The 21,864-nt window shown below is 38.6% G+C and overlaps 2 protein-coding genes and 2 long non-coding RNA genes across 4 annotated transcripts; 2 read left to right on the top strand and 2 right to left on the bottom strand.

The window, feature by feature from the left end:
- Nucleotides 1-1,764: 1,764 nt before the first annotated feature.
- On the bottom strand, nt 1,765-2,838 carry LOC144552053 (uncharacterized). The gene is made up of 3 exons (XR_013510942.1): nt 2,501-2,838; nt 1,919-1,976; nt 1,765-1,836 (listed from the first exon to the last, which is right to left on the bottom strand). It is a non-coding gene; the product is annotated as an uncharacterized LOC144552053 (long non-coding RNA).
- A 153-nt stretch (nt 2,839-2,991) lies between these two features.
- Nucleotides 2,992-3,426, bottom strand: LOC144551852 (uncharacterized). The gene has a single exon (XM_078299949.1). The coding sequence runs from the start codon at nt 3,424-3,426 to the stop codon at nt 2,992-2,994; it is 435 nt and encodes a 144-aa protein (XP_078156075.1).
- An 8,682-nt stretch (nt 3,427-12,108) lies between these two features.
- Nucleotides 12,109-13,945, top strand: LOC144551443 (uncharacterized). The gene is made up of 3 exons (XR_013510823.1): nt 12,109-12,186; nt 13,179-13,239; nt 13,347-13,945. It is a non-coding gene; the product is annotated as an uncharacterized LOC144551443 (long non-coding RNA).
- A 1,250-nt stretch (nt 13,946-15,195) lies between these two features.
- LOC144551851 (protein PIN-LIKES 7-like) lies at nt 15,196-21,491 on the top strand. The gene is made up of 9 exons (XM_078299948.1): nt 15,196-15,570; nt 16,182-16,261; nt 16,333-16,457; nt 16,789-16,910; nt 17,161-17,374; nt 17,807-17,963; nt 18,044-18,096; nt 19,643-19,828; nt 21,241-21,491. The coding sequence occupies exons 1-9, from the start codon at nt 15,436-15,438 to the stop codon at nt 21,363-21,365; spliced, it is 1,197 nt and encodes a 398-aa protein (XP_078156074.1). The 5' UTR covers nt 15,196-15,435; the 3' UTR covers nt 21,366-21,491.
- The last annotated feature ends 373 nt before the right edge of the window (nt 21,492-21,864 follow it).

The following is a 21,864-nucleotide window of genomic DNA, read 5'->3' as shown; positions in this document are numbered from 1 at the left end:
TTCAGAAATCCGTCACCTTGACCATTCACCCTTATGGTTACCCTCCCTGCCTCCAAGCAATTTTTTTACCAACTTGACCAAATTATTGGGACAATTTACCGCATGCATGCCTGCATAGATGAAGTGCCATTGCACGGTATCAAAAGCTTTATTGACATCGGCTTTTAACATGAAGGATTCTTCGTTGTAGCCTCTTGAATTAAACGAGTGGATAATCTCCCTAGCCAAAATTGTATTGTCAGTAATATTGCGTCCCTTAAGGAAGGCCGTCTGTTCTGTCGAGATCAATTTTCTCAGGTACGGTTGCAATCTTTGGGTCACTATTTTCATGAGTAACCTATAGGTTATATTCCCAATAGTAATGGGTCTATAATCCTTAGGTTTTTCTGCTTCCTCTATTTTTGGTATCAACGCAATATAGCAAGGTAGCCACTCATTAGGAACTTGGCTTGTTAGAAAAATGCGGCCCATGATCGCTGTCAGATCCCTTCTAAAAATGTGCCACTGGTCCTGTAGCAAATGAGCACTAACACCATCTGGCCCAGGCGATTTGTCTGGGCCCATAGTGTCTAGTACAACCTTTATTTCCGTTTCTGTTAGGGTTGATATGAGAGCCTAATGGGCCGAATCAGGGATTTTATCAAAGCCTAGGGGATCAAGCTTCTCAAAAAAAGGTCGGTGGTCAAGGTTTTGGGCCTGTTGTTGCGGGCAATAGATACTTCTAAAATAGGCAACGAAGGCATGTCTGATCTTAGCCTGTCCTGTTACAATTGTTCCGTCATCCATTCGGATGTGATTTATTGTGTTGATTCGCCACCTGTGAGTCACCGCTGCTTGGAAGAAGGCAGTATTCTTGTCCCCCTTAGAGTGCCATAGAAAGCTCGATAGAGTTTCCCATAGAGTTGTCCGAGACAGCTCTCTCGTGCTCTGACCACTGTCCCCCGCCATGATTCAACTCTATCGAGCTCTCAGCTTTGTATTAACTAAATGTCTTTCATGCTTCAATCGTGTCTCACATCCTTATTTCCAAACAGTCGATCCGAACCGCTTAACATGATATCCATATTAAAATGTATTTGGTGACCAAATTTTATATTTTTTTGTACTATTTTTTGATAGGAAAAAATCACTGTTTTTGGATGGTCCAGAATCATCTGAAATACAGTGATTTTGTACTTATCTACAAAAATATTAAAAAAATACAAAAAAATACAAATTTGGTCTCCAAGCACTTTATAATATGGAGATCATGTTGAATTGTTCGGATCGACGGTTTAGACTTTGAAAACGAAGAAGATGAGGATGTGAGGCACGGTTGAGGTATAAAAAACACGAGGCATTGAATCCTGCTCCTTGTAAAATTTAGGTAAGCAAAAGATTAGAAGTCAAGGGTTTCAAAAATATTTCTCACATATTGGAGGGTAGAGAGCAAGGTATGTAGATTGCCTTCTTTGCCTGAAGACCATCTCTTGACCTCTGCATCAAGGTGTTCAGCAATTCTCTGTACACCCACAATAGCAAGAAAATCAGTTGCATGTCAAAAACTCACCCTTTCAAGTTCTATCAAAAGCAAATTATATTAGAGGGAGAGAGGAGTATACATCTCTTTCCGATGCTCTCTCTGAGCCATAATGTCACGCCGGTTCTTCTCAGCAAGTGCTTTCGTTTGAATTAAATAAATAATTAAAAATTAGAATGTGTAGGAAAATATATATATATAAATTGGACAAGGGAGAAGTAGGGAACAATAAAACACAGATCTTACAGCACGCTCAGCAATTCTTTGTTGCCTCTCCATTATTCTATCTTTATGTCCTAAGACTGATTCACCATGTCCTACATTTTATTATTGTTATTATTATAAGATTAGAACACAAAAAAGAAGCAAAACTGAAGCTAAATGTTAAAAGCAATCTACCTTGACTGAGAGCACTATCTGACTGGGTCCTCTTAAAATGGGCCTCTTGTGCATGATCCTACATTGTAAAAGCATATAAAAAATATTTTTACTAACACCAAATAGTACATTAAAAAAATAAACAAACTGTGCAGGGATTACTAAGGTTTCACTGAACTTAAATCAAAATTCAAAACACCATAATCTCTGACAGGGACTTAGCCAAAAAAATTTCAAATGAGGGTCAGGTACCATACCCAATGTTTTGTTCCATACAATAATCACATCAAAGGTATGAAGTGTAATTAGGGGGTCAACAATAGAACAATCCTCGTAATTTAATTGATGTCAAACATGAACTTCCTTAAGAAATAAGCTATATAACATCAAAAATAACGCATAAATGTATATAATATAGAAAAAAAATAGGAATACTGAACCCCATTAAGTACACCTGGATCTGCCTATGATTAAGATAATCAAACAATAACCAACCAAACAAGTCAGTGCTTTCTCTTTACTCTAATTAGTCTTTCACATCTTTACCAGCCAAGTATAATATCAGAATATGAGCATTCAAGCAGTACTAGTACTGCACAATACCTGAGATGAGACCGCGTTGAAGGGCTTGTAGCGCTCGAGGCGGTCCCGCTCTTTCTCAGCATCAGCCTTGGCTTTCTTGATGCCTCTCTCTGGCCTCTGTAATGGCCTTCAACGCAGCCACCCTCTCAGCCCTCAGACGTGCTTCCCCGACATTCCACTCCAGTACCTCTCTCTCCTTCTTCTCCTCCTCCCCCTTCGACCTCGGCTTCTCAAATCCCTCTCCACCGCCACCTCTGCTGTTCATCTCTTCTTTTTCTCTGTTTTCCACTGCCCTCTGTCTGGCATAAGTGATGCGCTCTAATGCAATGCGCTCAGCCTTCTCTTGTGTGGCCCGCTCCATCGCCAGTCTGTCCTTCTCTCTCTCCCGCTTTCTCTCCTCCTCCTCCTCCCTCTCTCTTTCTCTGTCCTCAATTTCCCTCCCCTTCCTAGCCCTCATTTCCCTCTCCTTTTCTCTCTCCCCATCAGATTTCCTCTGGTCCTCGTCAGACTTTCTACCTTCTGTTTTTCATTCTCTTTCCTTCACACGTCTTTCCTTCAATCTTATCAATGAGCGGTATATACAAGTCACGCCGCGGCCGTTTGATGGTGAGCGGCATTCTCAGATAAGTGATGGGTAAGTGTTTTTTGGGGCATCCCAACAATGCTTCTATCTTCAGTGATTGCTCTTCTATTACGTTGAATTGTACAAAACAACTCTTTTCATAATTGATACTCAATCCTGATATTCTTGTGAAGATTCTGAGAATGATCTTCAAAACTATAATTGCTTGCAGATCCTCCTCCACCTTTGCAATGAGTGCCGTGTCATCGGCATATTGCAAAGCTAACACCGATTCGTGAATTCTTGCCGAGATAGAGTAAGGGAGTCTTGTGTTGACTGCTTGCACCATTCTTTGGAGCACATCCGTTGCTATGATAAATAGCATTGGTGAAAGGGGGTCCCCTTGATGTAACCCCCTTTTGTGCAGAAAAAATTCAGATAATTCGCCATTTACCACTACTCTTGAGGCCGAGGTGTAGAGAATAGCATAAATCCAGTTTATCCATCTCTAGGGGATCTTCTCCTTCTCCCTCTCTTCTTCAGGTTTTCTAACTCATTCTCTTTCTTCCTCTCTCTCTTCTTCCAGCTTTCTAACTTTTTCCTCTCTAGCTCTATCTCCTCTTCAAGTTTTCTAACTCTTTCTCTCTTCCGTTCTCTCTCTTCTTCAAGCTTTCTTATCCTTTGTCCAAATTTTTCTATTTCCTATTTTCTCTTCCTTTCCTTTTCGTTCTCCAACTTGTGTGCCATCTCTCTCTACCTTTGCTTCTCTTCTTCTAGACTGCTCCACAACTTATATTAGAGGGGAAGGGGACGGGAGGGAAGGGGTAAGAAGAGAAGGGGACGGGAGGGAAAAATTTTAATTCATTTACTTGCTCCAGTAGTTCATAGAAAGAAAGAAGAGAAGGGGACGGGCAACGAAGAACGCACATAAAATTGGCAGATCCGCTGGTGGGCCCATTTTTCCTTCGTCTACACCCCGATTTGGGAGTAACCATTTTCAATCGCGTAGGGTTAACCGCTCACTCTCTAACCATTTCCCTTCCTTCCGTATTTACATTGTAGAGCAGGTGAAACTCAAAAATTCCCGTCCCCTCCGTTCCCCCCTTCTGGAGCGCACTCTAGTTTCCTCGTCAAATAGACCTCTTTATCAAGCCCTAAACGGTGGTCTTTCGAGAATGTCTTCTCTCCCTACCTCCGACGAAAAGACATGACCACCACCTACCTCCACCCATCACATCTTCCATAAAATACCGCTTAGACTCCCTCATTTATTGCTCTAGAACCCACTACGGAGTAATAATTGGTGAAGTAAAGACCCCTTTCTACAGCCACTCACTCATAACATAAGCTACAATATTGGTTCTCTTACTTACCCACTGTTTTATCCTATTACTCTATATACTTGAACTCTGATTTTCCATATACTCGAACTTTTACGTATCCTTTACTTCTGAACTCTCACTTACTGTCTGAACACCATAACTTACATTATCATACTAATCCGAAATGGAGCGAAACTTTCCGATGGTCTCAAGACAAGTCAACCGGGGTTGTGTCTACCTACATACTAATGGGCTGCATGACTTTCTAGTTGAGGGGCTGAAGAAATCTCTCTTCATTAGGGCAGCTGACTGGAACTGCAACGGTCAAGGTTGCATTAGGGAGGTCCAAAACTACCTCGCACAAACACATGGTGGTCCGCCGGAATCGTACCAGTCTTACCAGCTCTCAACGGACACTCACCGTATCCAACTACCTCCAGGTCTACAAAGGGATTATGTAAGTTATGAAGGAAGGATTTGGGGCATCAATTCAGGATGGGCAATTCTCACATAGCACACACTGCATGGTACAATACACACCGCGATGTTGCATATTATCATGCGTCAGGAGCCTATTTTTTAACATTAGAAACCCAAAAATCTTGACAGTAGGCGGCACTCTGGCTTTCCATACTTGTGCATACATGTCCCGGATCTTGCCACCCCCCATAATGGTAGCATAAACCGACTTTGCTGAGTACAGTGCGGTTGTTTCCCATTTCCATTTAATAGCATCTCTTGCATGTGAGAAGACCACTCCCACAACATCATCTACATAGTCCGGAGCAACCATTTTCATTACCGGCACCGCATCTCTCAGAGAGATATAGGGGCTAGACGGCCTTGCTGCTAAACCATTGCTGATGGCGATGCCACCCCATGAATCTTGCCAAAAGGAGATTCCCTCACCACTTCCAACATTCCAAATTGTAGACCAGTTGAATAATGGTCTCAATTTTTGTAACTGACTCCAGAAAAAAGACCCCCTTGCAATCCAGTAACATGGACCATTTACGTAGGTCCCATAGCCTTTGAGCTTCTTAATTGTAACCGACCAGAGGGCTGTCGTGTCATCGTACAAACGCCACCACCAACGTAATAATAATGAGATATTTTGAGTACAAAGGTTAATTATTCCCATACCACCCCATTTTGTTGGAGTGCATACCTCAGTCCAGTTAAGCAAAGACACCCCTGCTTTTTCCACCTCATTTTTATCCCAAAGAAAGGTACTCCTTATTCGATCAATCCTCTCAATCACCCACACCGGGAGCAGGAAACAACACATGTAATATACCGGTATAGAAGACAGTACCGATTTTACTAGCTGTAGACGCCCTCCGCGAGAGATTAGTTTGCGCTTCCATCCTTGAAACCGTTGTTCAATCTTATCAATGAGCGGTATATACAAGTCACGCTGCGGCCGTTTGATGGTGAGCGGCATTCCCAGATAAGTGATGGGTAAGTGTTTTTTGGGGCATCCCAACACTGCTCCTATCTTCAGTGATTGCTCTTCTATTACGTTGAATTGTATAAAACAACTCTTCTCATAATTGATACTCAATCCAGATATTCTTGTGAAGATTCTGAGAATGATCTTCAAAACTATAACTTCTTGCAGATTCTCCTCCACCTTTGCAATGAGTGCCGTGTCATCGGCATATTGCAAAGCTAACACCAATTCGTGAATTCTTGCTGAGATAGAGTAAGAGAGCCTTGTGTTGACTGCTTGCACCATTCTTTGGAGCACATCCGTTGCTATGATAAATAGCATTGGTGAAAGGGGGTCCCCTTGACGTAACTCCTTTTGTGCAGAAAAAATTTAGATAATTCGCCATTTACCACTACTCTTGAGGCCGAGGTGTAGATAATAGCATAAATCCAGTTTATCCATCTCTCGGGAATCTTCTCCTTCTCCCTCTCTTCTTCAGGTTTTCTAACTCGTTCTCTTTCTTCCTCTCTCTCTTCTTCCAGCTTTCTAACTTTTTTCCTCTCTAGCTCTATCTCCTCTTCAAGTTTTCTAACTCTTTCTCTCTCCCATTCTCTCTCTTCTTCAAGCTTTCTTATCCTTTGTCCAAAATTTTCTATTTCCTCTTCTAATTTTCTCTTCCTTTCCTTTTCGTTCTCCAACTTGTGTGCCATCTCTCTCTCCCTTTGCTTCTCTTCTTCTAGACTGCTCCACAACTTATATTAGAGTGGAAGGGGAGGGGAGGGAAGGGGTAAGAAGAGAAGGGGACGGGAGGGAAGAATTTTAATTCATTTACTTGCTCCAGTAGTTCATAGAAAGAAAGAAGAGAAGGGGACGGGCAACGAAGAACGCACGTAAAATTGGCAGATTCGCTGGTGGGCCCATTTTCCCTTCGTCTACACCCCGATTTGGGAGTAACCATTTTCAATCGCGTAGGGTTAACCGCTCACTCTCTAACCATTTTCCTTCCTTCCGTATTTACATTGTAGAGCAGGTGAAACTCAAAAATACCCGTCCCCTCCGTTCTCCCCTTCTGGAGCGCACTCTAGTTTTCTCGTCAAATAGACCTCTTTAACAATCCCTAAACGGTGGTCTTTCGAGAATGTCTTCTCTCCCTACCTCCGAGGAAAAGACATGACCACCACCTACCTCCACCCATCACATCAGCCATAAATACTGCTTAGACTCCCTCATTTATTGCTCTAGAACCCACTACGGAGTAATAATTGGTGAAGTAAAGACCATTTTCTACAGCCACTCACTCATAACATAAGCTACAATATTGGTTCTCTTACTCACCCACTGTTTTATCCTACTACTCTATATACTTGAACTCTGATTTTCCATATACTTGAACTTTTACGTATCCTTTACTTCTGAACTCTCACTTACTGTCTGAACACCATAACTTACATTCTCATACTAATCTGAAATGGAACGAAACTTTCTGATGGTCTCAAGACAAGTCAACCGGGGTTGTGTCTACCTACATACTAATGGGCTGCATGACTTTCTAGTTGAGGGGCTGAAGAAATCTCTCTTCATTAGGGCAGCTGACTGGAACTACAACGGTCAAGATTGCATTAGGGAGTTCCAAAACTACCTGGCACAAACACATGGTGGTTCACCGAAATCGTACCTGTCTTACCAGCTCTCAGCGGACACTCACCGTATCCAACTACCTCCAGGTCTACAGAGGGATTATGTAAGTTCTGAAGGAAGGCTATGGGGCATCAATTCAGGATGGATAATCGAGCCTTGGGATATAGCCAGAAACGCCTTATCTCAACCTAAGTTGTTTAAGGTACTCATTAAAATCACTCAATTCCCACCCGAGTTTTGGCACCACTTCTTTATTGAAATGGTGGTGGCAGAGTTTGGCTTGGCAGTACACATTGTCGAAGAAAATCTGTGGGGAGAAGATCGCAGAGAACTCAAGGTGCAACTAACATGCATAGATCCAAGGAGGATCCCCTTATCATCCGTTCTCCCCTTTGCTTCTTGCTGGAAAGAATGCTACATAGAAGTGAACGAATGGGAATATCTTGACAGTCGTCCCCCCAAAGCTAGGTATGAACCAGGGCAGTTTGAAGATGGCCGAACCTCATTAGTGGCAGCACATGACAAGCTACTGCTATACATGGCCCCCGTCCTCCTCCTCCTCCGCAGGCTCGGCTGCACCTGATCAGGTCCATGATGGACCAGATATGAGGTTACCCTATACCTCTACGGTGCATGCACCGACCTCAGGAGATATGGCACAACAAACAAAAGAGACTCTCCTAAACATTGGCGCTCAACAGAGAAAGTACAACGGTCAACAAGCCCTTAACCTCTGTCCTGACATATTAAATGAAAAAAGCCAAAATGGGGGCATGTAGGTAATTGTCACCCATTCTAATACGAGAAAGACCTGGGATATACTTTCTGACTCACAGGGCTGTCCATATATTACTATCGGTGAAATACCGGTCACATGTAAAGAGCTATGCATCATAACTCTCTTTGTAGGGTCACATGCCATTCGAAGCTACATCCAAACATATCATTATGCAATGCAAAAGAACTGGGACCACACCATTCTGCAACAAAGAGCCGTTCTTATAATTAAAACCCCCTAGCAAAGCACCTAACTGCAGTATGCCCAGAAAAGTCCAACCCAGAAGGCCCTCACAACATTTATGATAAGCCTTTAAAGCCCAACCAACTCCACATACCTGCTCCAGACCCAACACATACATATTTCCCCAGCCTCATACATCAACCCAAACCATTACCTCCACGAGAGCACCAAATAACACAGAAGCACCAGAAAACACCCCATTCATCCATGAATCCGTCTGGTGAGGAATTCATTATGCAGTTTGCAGCCCTTAGTTCTAACTCAGCAGAGAGACCCCAAGTCCAACTGCCTCATAATACCTCCTCTCATGCAAACCTCCAACACGCAACTCTAGCATGTGTCATCACCCACCGGCCAGTCATAGCAGACCAGTTTGCCTCAACCATGAAGAAAGTTTGGGCTGTCCAGGAGCAGGCCACTTTCTCACTGCTTGAAAACAACACCTTTTTGATCCAGTTTGCACAAGAACCAGATCTCTTACGTGTTCTGCATAAAGGAGTATGGAACTATTGGGGGGAGGTAGTTACCGTACAAAGAATCAGAGAGAAAGTGGAACTTCTCAACCCCAAAGTCACGTACGTTGACTTTTGGACCCAGATGCATAGGATACCCCATCACATTATCACAAATGAGGGTGTTCAAATCATAGCACAATCAGTCGCCCCTCCGTTATGTTAGGTCAGTGAAGCTTTTGTTAGTGGTACTAAACATTATAAGGTCAAGTTGCGTTTACCTATAGACCAGCCACTGCCTGACAAAACTGTTGCAACACACCTGACAATTGGCTCTTTCCCCGTTTACTTGGTCTATGAGAGACTATCTAAACTATGTTTCTTTTGCTCCAAACTGGGCCACGAACACATGGACTGCTCAGATAAAATCAGAATGCAGATCCTGGCTCTAGACCCCCGTTACAGTGATAAAATAAACAAGCAGGACCTCACCAAACCACGTGTAGGAAAATGGATAAATGACTCATCTTGTGTCCCTACACTCAGTGAAAACCAACCAACACCAACTCAACCTCAAACCAGGGGCTCAAATAGAGTGCCCAATCAAGGCCCTCATCCAACCAACATCCCACCAGCAAATACACACCATTTCACACCCAATCTGAACCGTTCCTAAGCGGTAACAGACCCCAATCCACAACAGTTCGTGGCCCAACCAAATCCGACCCAAACTACGGTCCAATTTGGAATCCACCTTTTAGGGCCAGAACATGATCCATTCCTAAACCAACCATCAACAGAGCCCCATACTCCTTTCTCTACACCGCAAAACAGCACCTTGACTGACCTCAACCCAATCCACCATACACATGCATCCTGGGCAGTAACTCAACATGAAACAACCCTTCATCAACATCCCTCATTCACTGCACAGGCACCATCAACATCGACCAAACCAAAATCCAGACAATTATTAAATCCAGTGGAGACATGAGAAACTTCTCACATAAAGAAGAAGCGTGTTATGGAGGTGACCCATGAGCTGCCTCCGGATCAAATATGAACCTTATTTGTTGGAATTGCCAGGGTGCGGGAGGGCCCCGGAAGAAAGAATTCCTAAATAGTCTCCTCCAATCCACGAGGGAACAAATTGCCTTCATCATTGAAACCAAAAGCTCAACAAAAATCTCTTCTCTACTCTCAAAATCTCTTCCTACCTAATCTCTCATGTGTGCCATCTCAAGAGCGCTCAGGAGGCCTTTGGCTTCTATGGGTCGACAATGTTAACCTCCAAATAATCCAAAAGACACGCTTCTTCATCCATGCTAGAATCACAAAACCTCACAAACCACCATGGACCTTGATAGGGGTCTATGGAGACCTACACCACACACTCAGCCATTCCATTTAGCAAGAAATAAAAAAGATTGTAGAAACAGAGAGCAGATGTTGTCTGCTAGGAGATTTCAACTCGGTACTTAACGAACAGGAGAAATATGGCGGCAATGCACGACTGAATAACAGTTCTACCATCTTTTGAAATTTCCTCTTTGATACAGGGCTAGTTGATCTAGGGTTTAGAGGTCCTGCATACACTTGGACCAACTGCCAACACACATTTGCCGCTATCTTTCAGAGGCTCAATAGAATTCTAGTCTCACCATCATGGTCCTAAACCTTCCCACATGCCTACGTTAACCACCTACCCCGTATCCATTCCGACCATGCCCCACTACTCCTCTACACACAACACAAAGCATCAGCAAAACCGAAATTCAAAATGGAAAGATGGTGGTTTGAATCTGAGGGATTTAGGGATACGTGTCAGAATAGCTGGCCGCAAGATGAATCGCTCTCCTAGAATGATAAGTTGACGGGTATGAAGTAAGAAATCAAAAAATGGGCATCTTCCATCTCAACTCCACAAAATAGAATGATAGCCCTACAACAGTCCATCCTGGCGCACCAGTCCTTACACCCATCCTTGCAGAACTCGGCTTATGAGGAGAATCTCCTGCGCCAATATTACCAAGCAGAGGAGGAGCTCTCACTGTACTGGCGGCAAAGAACAAAAATTCTATGGCACTCTGAGGGGGCGAATCAACACAATAAATCACATCCGAATGGATGATGGAACAATTGTAATAGGACAGGCTAAGATCAAACAGGCCTTCGTTGCCTATTTTAGAAGTATCTATTGCCCGCAACAGCAAGCCCAAAACCTTGACCACCGATCTTTTTCTGAGAAGCTTGATCCCTTGGGCTTTGATAAAATCCTTGATTCGGCCCATCAGGCTCTCATATCGGCCCCAGACAAATCGCAAACAAAGGCTATACTAGACACTGTGGGCCCAGACAAATCGCCTGGGCCGGATGGTGTTAGTGCTCGTTTGCTACAGGACCAGTGCCACATTTTTAGAAGGGATCTAACAGCGATCATGGGCCGCATTTTTCTAACAAGCCAAGTTCCTCATGAGTAGCTGCTACCTAGCTATATTGTGTTGATACCAAAAATAGAGGAAGCAGAAAAACCTAAGGATTATAGACCCATTACTGTTGGGAATATAACATATAGGTTACTCATGAAAATAGTGACCCAAAGATTGCAACCGTACTTGAGAAAATTGATCTCGACAGAACAAACAGCCTTCCTTAAGGGACGCAATATTTTACTGACAATACGCAATATTTTAGTAGATCTAAACTACTATTTTAGTACCATAAATAAAGAGAAGAAGATCAACAAGCTGTCAGAGCTTGGAAATTTTTGAATAAAGGTCAAGTCCTTAATTAGTGTTATATTTAGACTTGTGATATCCAATTGACAAATAAAATCAAAGTTCACCAAAAAAAAAAAAAAAAAAATAAAAGTTATAAAGAGTTACGACATCACTTCATAAATATATCAAATGTCTTATTTTTTGGCATACATTCTAAACAAGAAAATTTTTTCTTCACAAAATTATTTAAATCAAAATACTAAGATCTCTAAAAAATAAAAAATAAAAAAAGAGGACTGTCCGTCCCACGGGCGGTCCGCTAGTGCTGTGACTTGCCCTTGGGTCAGACAGTCCGCTTGTGTTTTGGGCCGCCCGTGGACCAGGCAGTCGAAGCATTTATAAAAAAAAAATTAAATCGGAGAGCATTTTTAAAATTTTCTTTTTTTTAAGGGTATTAAAAAAAATGGCCGTGACTTTTATATATTGATGTAGCCTTTGTTTGGTCTAAAATCTTGCTTCCATGAAGACTTTCGCTACGTCGTTGCAAGAATATGTATTGGGTAAGTCCTTGCTAGGGGTGTCAATGGGTACGATACGGGTAGGGTGGAACCATTTTCACACCCATATCCACTAAGAATTGACCTTACCCATATACCCATACCCGTTAAGATTAGCGGGTAACGAAACGGTAGTGAGCGAATAACGAATAATATAAATATAATAATTTTATTAATTTTTTAAATAAACTATCAAAATTTATCATGTTATATATATGCAATGACAATTACTGATATAAAATTAAAATATAAATATGCAATTGATTCTAAGTAATAGTTTTTTTATTAAGCAAAAAAAATCAAAATCACAAATATCTCTTCTAACAAATTCAATTCCTTAACTAAATAATAAAACATTCAAATAAAAAAGTAAAATATTTAGCATAATATTCTTCGTATGATATAATTTATTTTATATAATTACTCATTACCCAATGGGTACAAAATAACATTTACCTGTTCCCATATCCGTTTATCTAATGAAATAAAATCCTTACCCATACTCATACCCATTTATCTAACGAAAAAAAAAAATCTTACCCATACCTGTCTTATCGAATACGATACGGATAGGGTAAACGGGTGTCATTGACACCCCTAATAGTAAAAATCTTACTCCACGCCAATCATCTAAAATTGAACTTTTTCCTTCTTCAATGGATATAATTACGGGGACTATTTCAAAATTGAAGCGGTCGTCTAAAAAATCAGGAATGATTGCCATGGTCTTTAGTGTGACAATACTATATATAGTAATGTTGTATATCTCATAATCAGCAATTTTATTTACTAAATTAGCTATAAATTGGGTTCATGAATAACTTGTAATCTTCAATTGTCCAATTGAAACTAAAAAACAAAAAGAATTGAAATTACAATGAGATGCTGTCTTTCTAAATGGACCAATCCCTTATATCTCATGTGGTGTGGAGAATATGATAGATTGTTATATCATATAATTTTTTATGTTTACGGGCTTTTTTTAACCTTTGTAGAGCCGCTGTCCATCTCCTTTGCAGCTATATCACACTCCCTCTCTATGCTCTTGTATCTCAGGTAATTAACACATGCTGATTTCTGAGACAGAGCATGCATATAAGTACTTGTCAGAAAATTATTCTTCTCAACTAGTTACAAACAGTTTATGGATGCTTCTTATTCAGATGGGATCACACATAAAAATGTCTATTTTTGACGAGCAAACATCCAAGGCCCTCAAAAAATGGTGTGATGCGGCCAGGAGAAGGAACAAAAAAGGAAGCTCGCGTTCATCATCTGTTACTCCGAGTCCAAGCCCTGGCCAAAGTCTGATGGCATCACCTGCATCTCGCCATCTGTACCAGTAAAGAACAATGGGATGCACTGGTGAGGATATTAGAAGGTCACATTGTAACAAAGAGAACTCAGATGTTGAGATTGAGATGCCAATAGCAAGAGATCTGAGTTAAGTGGGCAAAATGCACCACAGGAAATGTGATTGAATATAGAAGAGATAAGAGATAAAGATGAGGGACGAGATAGAAGAGATGAAGATGACTTATCTTTTGTGAAACTTGGTTCAAGAAAGGGACAACGCAAATGAAGAGATTTTCATGGTTATTGTTATCTTTTGGTGGAATGTAATTGTGTAACTTGCTCATACCTTTATTTGAACATTCTTTGCTTTTGTAGCACATTATTAGGTATTGTAAATAATTTCACAAGATTTATTTTGTCTGTGTAATGTAATATTTTGATTTCGCATGCTAATGTACAATTAATTAAATAACACATCATTACTTGATAATATCAATAGAATGAACCAAATTTATCTCCTTATATCATTCATATCACCACTTCTCTCTCTGTGTTTTTCTTTAGTATGTAGATCTCATATGTGCAACCTCTAATTTCGTGTAGTCGTTCTTTTTACACTATCTCGAAGAATATACAGAAAAATGGTCCCTAACCTAGTTCTAATTTTGGCCAGTATTAGTTCGTAAGTGGGACCACACAAATTCGATTAAGAAGTTCCAAGGACTTGAATAGAAAAATTTAAAACTCCAGCTACAAAACTAAATAAATCATGAGGAGGGTTCAAATGCCTCCATTTTTTGTGCCTCCACCATGCCTCCATTTTTTAAAACTTTAATAATTCAAAATTTAAAACTTAAAAATCAAAATAAAACCGTTGGATATGATCTACATCATTTTATCTATGCACATGTAAAAAAATTATGACATTTCAATTTTATTTTGATTGTCATCAAGAGCTTGTAAAAAATGGACTAATTTGGATGATTTCTAGACGTTGATTTTTGAACTTATTGATTCACATAAAAACAAAATTAAAATGTGATAAATTTTTATGAGCACATAGAGAAAATAACATAGATCACATCTAATGGTTTTATTTTGACTTTTAAGTTTTAAATCTTGAGTTATTAAAGTTTTAAAAAATGGAGGTATAATGGAGGCACAAAAAATGGAGGCATTTGAACCCTCCTCATAAATCATAGCATATACCAATAAGGAAGTATATGCAATGTTCCATCAGATCCATCAGGTGGAAATATATAACTGCTCGATGTGATCGGCCTCTCTTTGACACACACACAAGCACGCTAACAAGTACCACACATAAGGAGACATAATAGAAGGAAGAATGACAATTTCTATCCTAGTGCACTTTTGGCTTTTCCCATTTTAAAGCGGCAATTACCCTCCATGAGTTCCTCCCTTATCTATACATTTTTTTATTTACCTTTTTATTTTCTTTTCTTTGAACAATATATATATTGTACTCTCTCCTTCTCTCAGGGAAACCTTAGGCAATCAAACAGGCCATAGTCGTTTAAGGTACGCATGGATACCCAATTAATATAATTGATTGCACGTGTATTATAACAATTTTGTTATTTTATATGAACTACTTAATAGTTTTCCTGACATAACTAATATTTTGTGCAGAACGGACATGTAGATTGTCTTAATATAACCTTTTGAAAAAAAATAAAGGAGAGAATATAAGTCCAACCAAAATCACAAGCTTAAAAGGAATTTTGACATCTTGCTTCACAGTTATTAAAATAAAGACATCTTACTTCACATGTAAAATTAAGCTTCAACAAAGAAGGGGAAACTAAACTTTTGTTCTATTCCTTTTATTTTGTCTTTATGATTACGTTCCATATATACTTCATTTGATTGAGCGCAAATAAGATTGCCGGAAATTTACTTGTCTGCTAAAATTGTATATAGAGAGACAAGAGGATGAAGTTCTGGTCGCTTCTCATTGTGGCATGGATGCCAATACTTGAAGTACTTCTCATTGGATTAGTTGCTGCTCTTCTTGCCACTAGCTACATCAACATCTTACCACCTGAGTCCCGCAAACACATCAATAAGGTTAGTAGTGTACTCTTCTTTTGTTATTTTGAAAATATAATGATAGTCCTCCAATCATCAGATATGTTTTCTCAATGACTATGTCACAACTTTTCAGTTAAGGTAATTACTTTTTTGTGGGAACAATTTCGGACTAGCACACCAAAGAAATAGCACCACATCAAAAAAAAAAATTGTAGAGAGTCAAATTATCTATCCAAATGACACACACAACTGGTAAATCAGGGATGAAATTACCTCAAGCGACAATTAGAAGGCCCTTTAAGTTAATACACATACTGCCCGATAGCTCAAGTATACTCGTGCTTATTTTTCTTGTGTTAGTATATTTAGTTTATCTCAGTTAGATAGACAAATTGCTTTCATCAGAACAATAATGAGGGAGGTTAGAAGTTTAGATTTTTTTTCTTTTCTTGAAATGAAAGGTGGAGGTCGAGCCTACCAGCTTCCTTTAAATCTCTATTAATATTATAAAAGATTTTTCCACTTTGTAGGTTTACTTTTTACATGGAAGCCATGTGTCTTTGTCGTTAGATCAAAAGCTGGTTCTCAAAGTTTAGATTTATTAAAACATTTCTTACTAAATAAGCTGTAAAATTTATTATATGCAGATCGTGTTTGTCTTGTTTGTGCCAGATATATCATTCACTTGCCTTGCAGAGTCGGTTACTCTGAAGGATTTAATTTCTTGGTAAGTACTTTCTTTTGCGTAATTAATTCATTGATCCGGTATTTGGTCTTGATCGATTATCGTAATTTAAGGTGGTTTATGCCTGTGAACCTCACAATCACGTTCTTTTTCGGAGCGGCTTTAGGATGGATTGCAGCGATGATTTTAAAACCTGGAAGCCACCTTCATGGCCTAGTTATTGCTTGCTGTTCAGGAGGTAACTAAGTTTCCTTATCAAAGGAAAATTTATTATATATGAGATCAAGACTACGTGCTATGCATTGATGCTAACAGTTTCTTTAAACCTCAAAATGAATTGTGTTCTCTTAATTTAGCATAATTTGAATCCTTCAGTATTATTTATTCTTCGATTTTTAATTTGCATAAATTAAAAAAAGCATGAAAACTTGCATGGTTCTTTGAAGAAGAGATAGACTGCTGGTTTAAGTAATTTTTCTTGTGAACTGCCCAATCCATAATGTAGATAATTGGTATTTTATTTTTTAGATAGAGATAATTGACAATTTAAAGTGTAACATTCTATTCAGGCAACTGGGGCACTCTGCCTTTGATAATTGTCCCGGCCTTGTGCAATGAACCACAAAGTCCATTCCAGAAATCTAGTGATTGCGATTCTAAAGGGCTTTCTTACGTTTCATTGTCCATGGCGGTAACAACTCTTCTATATATGTTGATTAAACATGAGTAGTTATATATTTATCTAAAGGTAAAGAAATAAAAATTATAAAAGATTGAAGCAAGAAAATGTTTATCTTTGGGGCACTGTGTCTCCTTTTATCTGGTTGTAACATAGTAACTCATTTGAATTTTCATTGATAAACCATTGAAAGAGTAACAGTGTCTTGCTTATGAAGAAGTAATCTATAAGAGGAATTAATGAATCGATAATGTTGTTGCAGCTTGGGAACATCTTGATATGGACACACTGCTATTATGTGATGAAAAGATCAGCAAAGATCCATAAGAGACTATGTAGAGAGAACAGCGGTTCGTCAAAGACGAGCGAGGTCTCACACCATAGCTATGTAAGAGAAGAAGACAAGGAAGATTATGAGACTCTACTCCCACCATCAACTAAAGTAGATTTTGATGAATGGAATTGTAAAAATGTAAGTAAAATACTCTATGACAACTGATTATTATTTTTATTTTCTTTGTAATCTAAAATTATTTTGAATTTTTCATTGATATTTGAGAAAAATGATTATATAGGCTACCAAATCTTGTCAAGCGGATCAAATAGATAAAGAGTCATATAGAAAACTAGCTTTTGGTCTAGTGTTTAATTAAGACAATTCTTTCCGTGTAAGGGTTGAACCTGGAATACTTTTTTATCTGAAAAAAAAAGTCATGCATGTGGGACGGAATTATTACCTTTTATTTTTTATCCTAAAACAGGATACTTGTGTTGAAACTGAAACAAATTCCAGTAGGAGATTGGAGAAATTTTGGAACAATTTCAATAAAATGCTAAAAATGTAATGGGAATTCTGTTCTCACCGCCAACTATTGCCGGGGTACCTCTTTTTCTTCCTTTTTTGTGAGATAATTTTTTGCAATTCAACTTTAATATAGGTAAATTTAGTTTTACTATATCCGCAGTTCATAGGACTCTTTGTCGGTGCCTACCTACATTAAAATCACTTATAGCAGGCGAGAATGCTCCCCTTCATGTCATCCAAGACTCCTTAAAGCTTCTGGGGTAAGTACTTTTTCTCATTGTACCAGTTCCATAATTTTACTAAATTTTCACTTTTTGACATTATTTTACTGTTAAATCAGAGATGCAGCAATCCCGTGTACCATTCTTATACTCGGCGGAAACCTATCAAAAGATCTATCTATCTCTGTTTTGTTTCTTTAATGTTAGAATGTGGATCTCCATCCATCACCTGCGAATGACATGGCACTGTGTGACACCATTCTTTTTTTTCTCTTGCAATGAGTTAATTAGAACATACCTCATTTACCATGAAAATAGAGGACTTATCAAGCTTGGCCATGGTGAATGTATCATAGTAGGCGATACTGCAATGAAAATTGTTTCATTTTTTCTTTCAAAAAGAAATAGACTGAGACTGACACACACATTTTATGAATACACAAAATAATGAATACGCATGGTCTCTCAGGAAATCAAAGGAAAATACATTTGGTAAACTGGAGCCTTGTTTGTACTCCAAAAAAGCTGGGCGGCCTCGGAGTGTTAGATCTTAAAGATTTTAATCAAGCGATGTTAGCCAAATGGATTTGGCAATGGGTTAAAAAGGAAGATAAGCTCTGGAAATCCATGATCAAAGTGCTTTATATGCCACAAAATAATGGGTTGTGTGAGTCATATTTTTTCAAAAACCATTTGAAGAGTGTACTACAATTTTGTCAATGTTTTATGATCCGAAAAATGGGAGATGGCAGCACAATCAGTTTATGGGATGAAGATTGGGGAGAAGGGATCCTTAAATTGCGGTTCAAAGCTTTATATACATTTTCATGGAGCAAGGAAGTGTCTCTCAATAAGGTGCTCCAGACTGCAAACACAAGCAACCTGTTCAGACCGATCACCACTCAAAGGGCTCATTCTGAGTTTGAAGCATTTCATCAGATAATAGACCAGTCAAGGTTAATGATGTCACAAGAAAATATAGACGATGCAATGTGGAAGGGTCACTCAACCGGTTTGTTCACTGTCAAATCTGCTTATTATGTGCTAAAGAATGGACCAAGAATCAAAAGCAAATTGCACCGCCTTTGGAAGTTACCAGCACCACCACGGTTCAGAATTTTTGGATGGTTATTATTGTTGAATAGAATCTTGACTACAGAAAATTTAAATAAAAGGGGATTCAATATGGTCAGCATTTGCTACTTGTGTCGAGGGTCACAAGAAACTTCTATGCATCTATTTAGAGAATGTGTGTTCTCGAAGCTACTATACACTCGGATTTTCAACCTACTGTTTCCTCAACATAGTGCACAATTCACTGGAGATATAGACTATGAAGTAACATTGTTTGATAACAAGAAGCCTAAGGAATTCAGGGGATTATTACTAATTGCAATATTTATAATATGGCAAGAGCACTGTGCAAGACTGTTCCAAGAACAGTTTCAAACGATTGAAGATCTAGCAGAAGAAGTGATGATTCAGTGGAAATTCTCAAATCCAGAAGTTACGTGAAACTTGTTTTGATTTTGATTTTGATTTTTTTACAGAAAATTAATCTTTTCTTTCTTTTCTTTTTTCATTTCCTTAACCATTTGTAAATCCATCAAAGGGCTATTTCTCAAAGCTCTTGAAACCATGTAACCAATTGCGGTTAATAAAATAGGAGCATGACTCCTATTCTTACTCAAAAAAACATTTTATGAATACACAAGCAGGAATCCGAAAATCTGCTATGAAGCCGTTACTGGTGGTAGCAATTACTGCTATACGTTATGTAATTCTTCCTATTTGTGGAATTGGGGTTGTTGCGGGAGCTGATAAGCTAGGATTTTTGCCAGAATCTCCACTATTCAAGTATGTGCTGCTGATACAATTCACTGTACCACCCGCCATGAGCCTTGGTAAGGAATTTACACCCTTTTATTTTATGACTTCTAACATATTCGCAAATGGGGTATTCACTTGGCTTGGTTTGGTTAGTTTGGATTTAACTTTTACCAACTTGAACGAATTCTAATAATTTAAACAGGTTAATTGGTGAGGTTTGAAAGGTATGGCATCTTCTTAATTTATTCTCGTTCTGGTTTATCAGTTAAAAGTTAAAACCAAATAAACTGAAATAATGATAAACAATATGCAAAATTTTGAAAATAATAATAATAAACATACAAGTTAAAATATGTGTTGTATAAATTGAATTGTCAACAAGGTATTTCAACTCAGTTTATTGGTTTTGCTTCCAGTTCGGTTTATATTTTGACTTGGTTATATTCATTTCAGTTCTGCAGTTGTCAGATTGAGGTTGTGCTAATTTGGGTTCAATTCCAACCAAACTGACCAAATGTACACTACTGTTAATTTGAAGGAAAATAACATGTCATATTTTGAAAGAGAGAAAAAAACAACTCGTCTTATATTGCAAGACAGAACAGTTATGCGTCATACATCTAACAATCAAATGAAAGTTTCTACGGAAACCACCCAAAATGCCACCGATTTTTTTTTATTAATAGGAAATAAAAAAAAATCAATAATGGGGTACATTTTTGTGAAATTTTGGAAAATAAGTAGAACGTTATGGCTTATAACGTCCAAACGCCGTAGCTGGACGTTATAAACCATAACGTCAAGTTACAGTGTGTGTTTTTTTTCATGATCATTAGTGATTAGATTAACTGAACGTTATAATTTATAACTTTCAACTACAGTACCCTAAACAGTATAAACCATAACGTTCTTTCTATATTTCAAAATTTCATGAAATCTTACCCCATTATCAATATTTTTTTTTTCGTATTAATAAAAAAATCGGCAAAATGCCATGTTATCTTTCGTCCTTTTTTTTTTCGTACACCTAATTGGTTTCATCCCATTCACCTATGGTTGACTCACTCTTATAAGCCCACTTAATAGCAAACTTACTCAAATTTCTTACTCTTACACACGATTCTATTGCGAAATTATGGGGGCGTAAGCGAACCAAAGGAGTTTGGAATAAAATCCACTGCTATTCTCTTTCTGTCAAAAAGTAACCCTGCTATTTCTACTTTTTTGAATCCAACCATTCAATTTTTTGGAAACGAATCTCAAAGCAACTTTTTTTCAAAACTTTTATGTGCACACATCTCGAAACAATTTAATGACTGAATTCGAAAAAACAAGAATAGCATGAACACTGTTCATGTACGAGAATAACAGCAGATTTTGATCCAAGGAATTTACCTACTATATTTTGTTACCAAAAAAAAATGTCTACATTGAATTTTCATATGAGAATGCAATTGAGCTGTTTTATGAAAATGCAGGCACAATTGCACAATTGCACAATTGTTTGAAGTCGGTGAAGAAGAGTGCTCGGTTATCTTTTTCTGGACGTACTTGATTGCTGCAATTGCACTTACAGTTTGGTCTATGGTATTTATGTCAATATTGTTCTAAGTTTGCACACCCCAGCTAGCAATTGGTAATGCGTCCTTGTTTTTCCTTTTTCCGTCCAAGTGAGGCAGGTTGCTTTCAGTTTGTCACACGGTGTTTCAGATGATAAAGTCATAATTAGTCAATGTAGTATAGAATTGAGACTGATTTTTACCATACATCATATTATGTTTTTTTATCAGTTTCTGTTTGCATCCCCGATCAAACTGGTAGAGAAAAGGACATTCTTACCATGTACATGAAATAAACCTGGTAATTGGTACTAGGGGTGTTCATTGGGTCCGGTTTATTTGGTTTTTAACCGAACCGAAAAACTTTGGACTAATTGGTTCGGTTTTTCGGTTTAAATGGACCGGTTCGGTTCAATTTTTGATATAGTTCGGGTTTCTTTAATTGGTTCGGTTTATAACTTTTCAAAACCAACTGAACCGAACCGACCGAACTACTTAGTTTCTTCAATTGGTTTGGTTTTCTTTAATTGGTCCGGTTTATTTTCCTCTTA

The sequence above is a fragment of the Carex rostrata genome, chromosome 3 (genome assembly GCF_964058835.1).
Source record: "Carex rostrata chromosome 3, lpCarRost1.2, whole genome shotgun sequence".
NCBI classification, from domain to species: Eukaryota; Viridiplantae; Streptophyta; class Magnoliopsida; order Poales; family Cyperaceae; genus Carex; species Carex rostrata.
The sequence above is the reverse complement of the archived record's forward strand: the minus strand, read 5'-3'. Positions and strand labels throughout refer to the sequence as shown.

Bases quoted from the DNA above. Each gene is read 5' to 3' on its own strand.
- LOC144551851 (XM_078299948.1), top strand. From the start codon at position 15,436: ATGAAGTTCTGGTCGCTTCTCATTGTGGCATGGATGCCAATACTTGAA. The intron at 18,097-19,642 runs ATCTATCTATCT...ATACACAAGCAG, and splicing joins CGGCGGAAACCTATCAAAAG to GAATCCGAAAATCTGCTATG. The intron at 19,829-21,240 runs GTAAGGAATTTA...GCAGGCACAATT, and splicing joins ACCACCCGCCATGAGCCTTG to GCACAATTGCACAATTGTTT.
- LOC144551852 (XM_078299949.1), bottom strand. From the start codon at position 3,426: ATGCTATTTATCATAGCAACGGATGTGCTCCAAAGAATGGTGCAAGCA.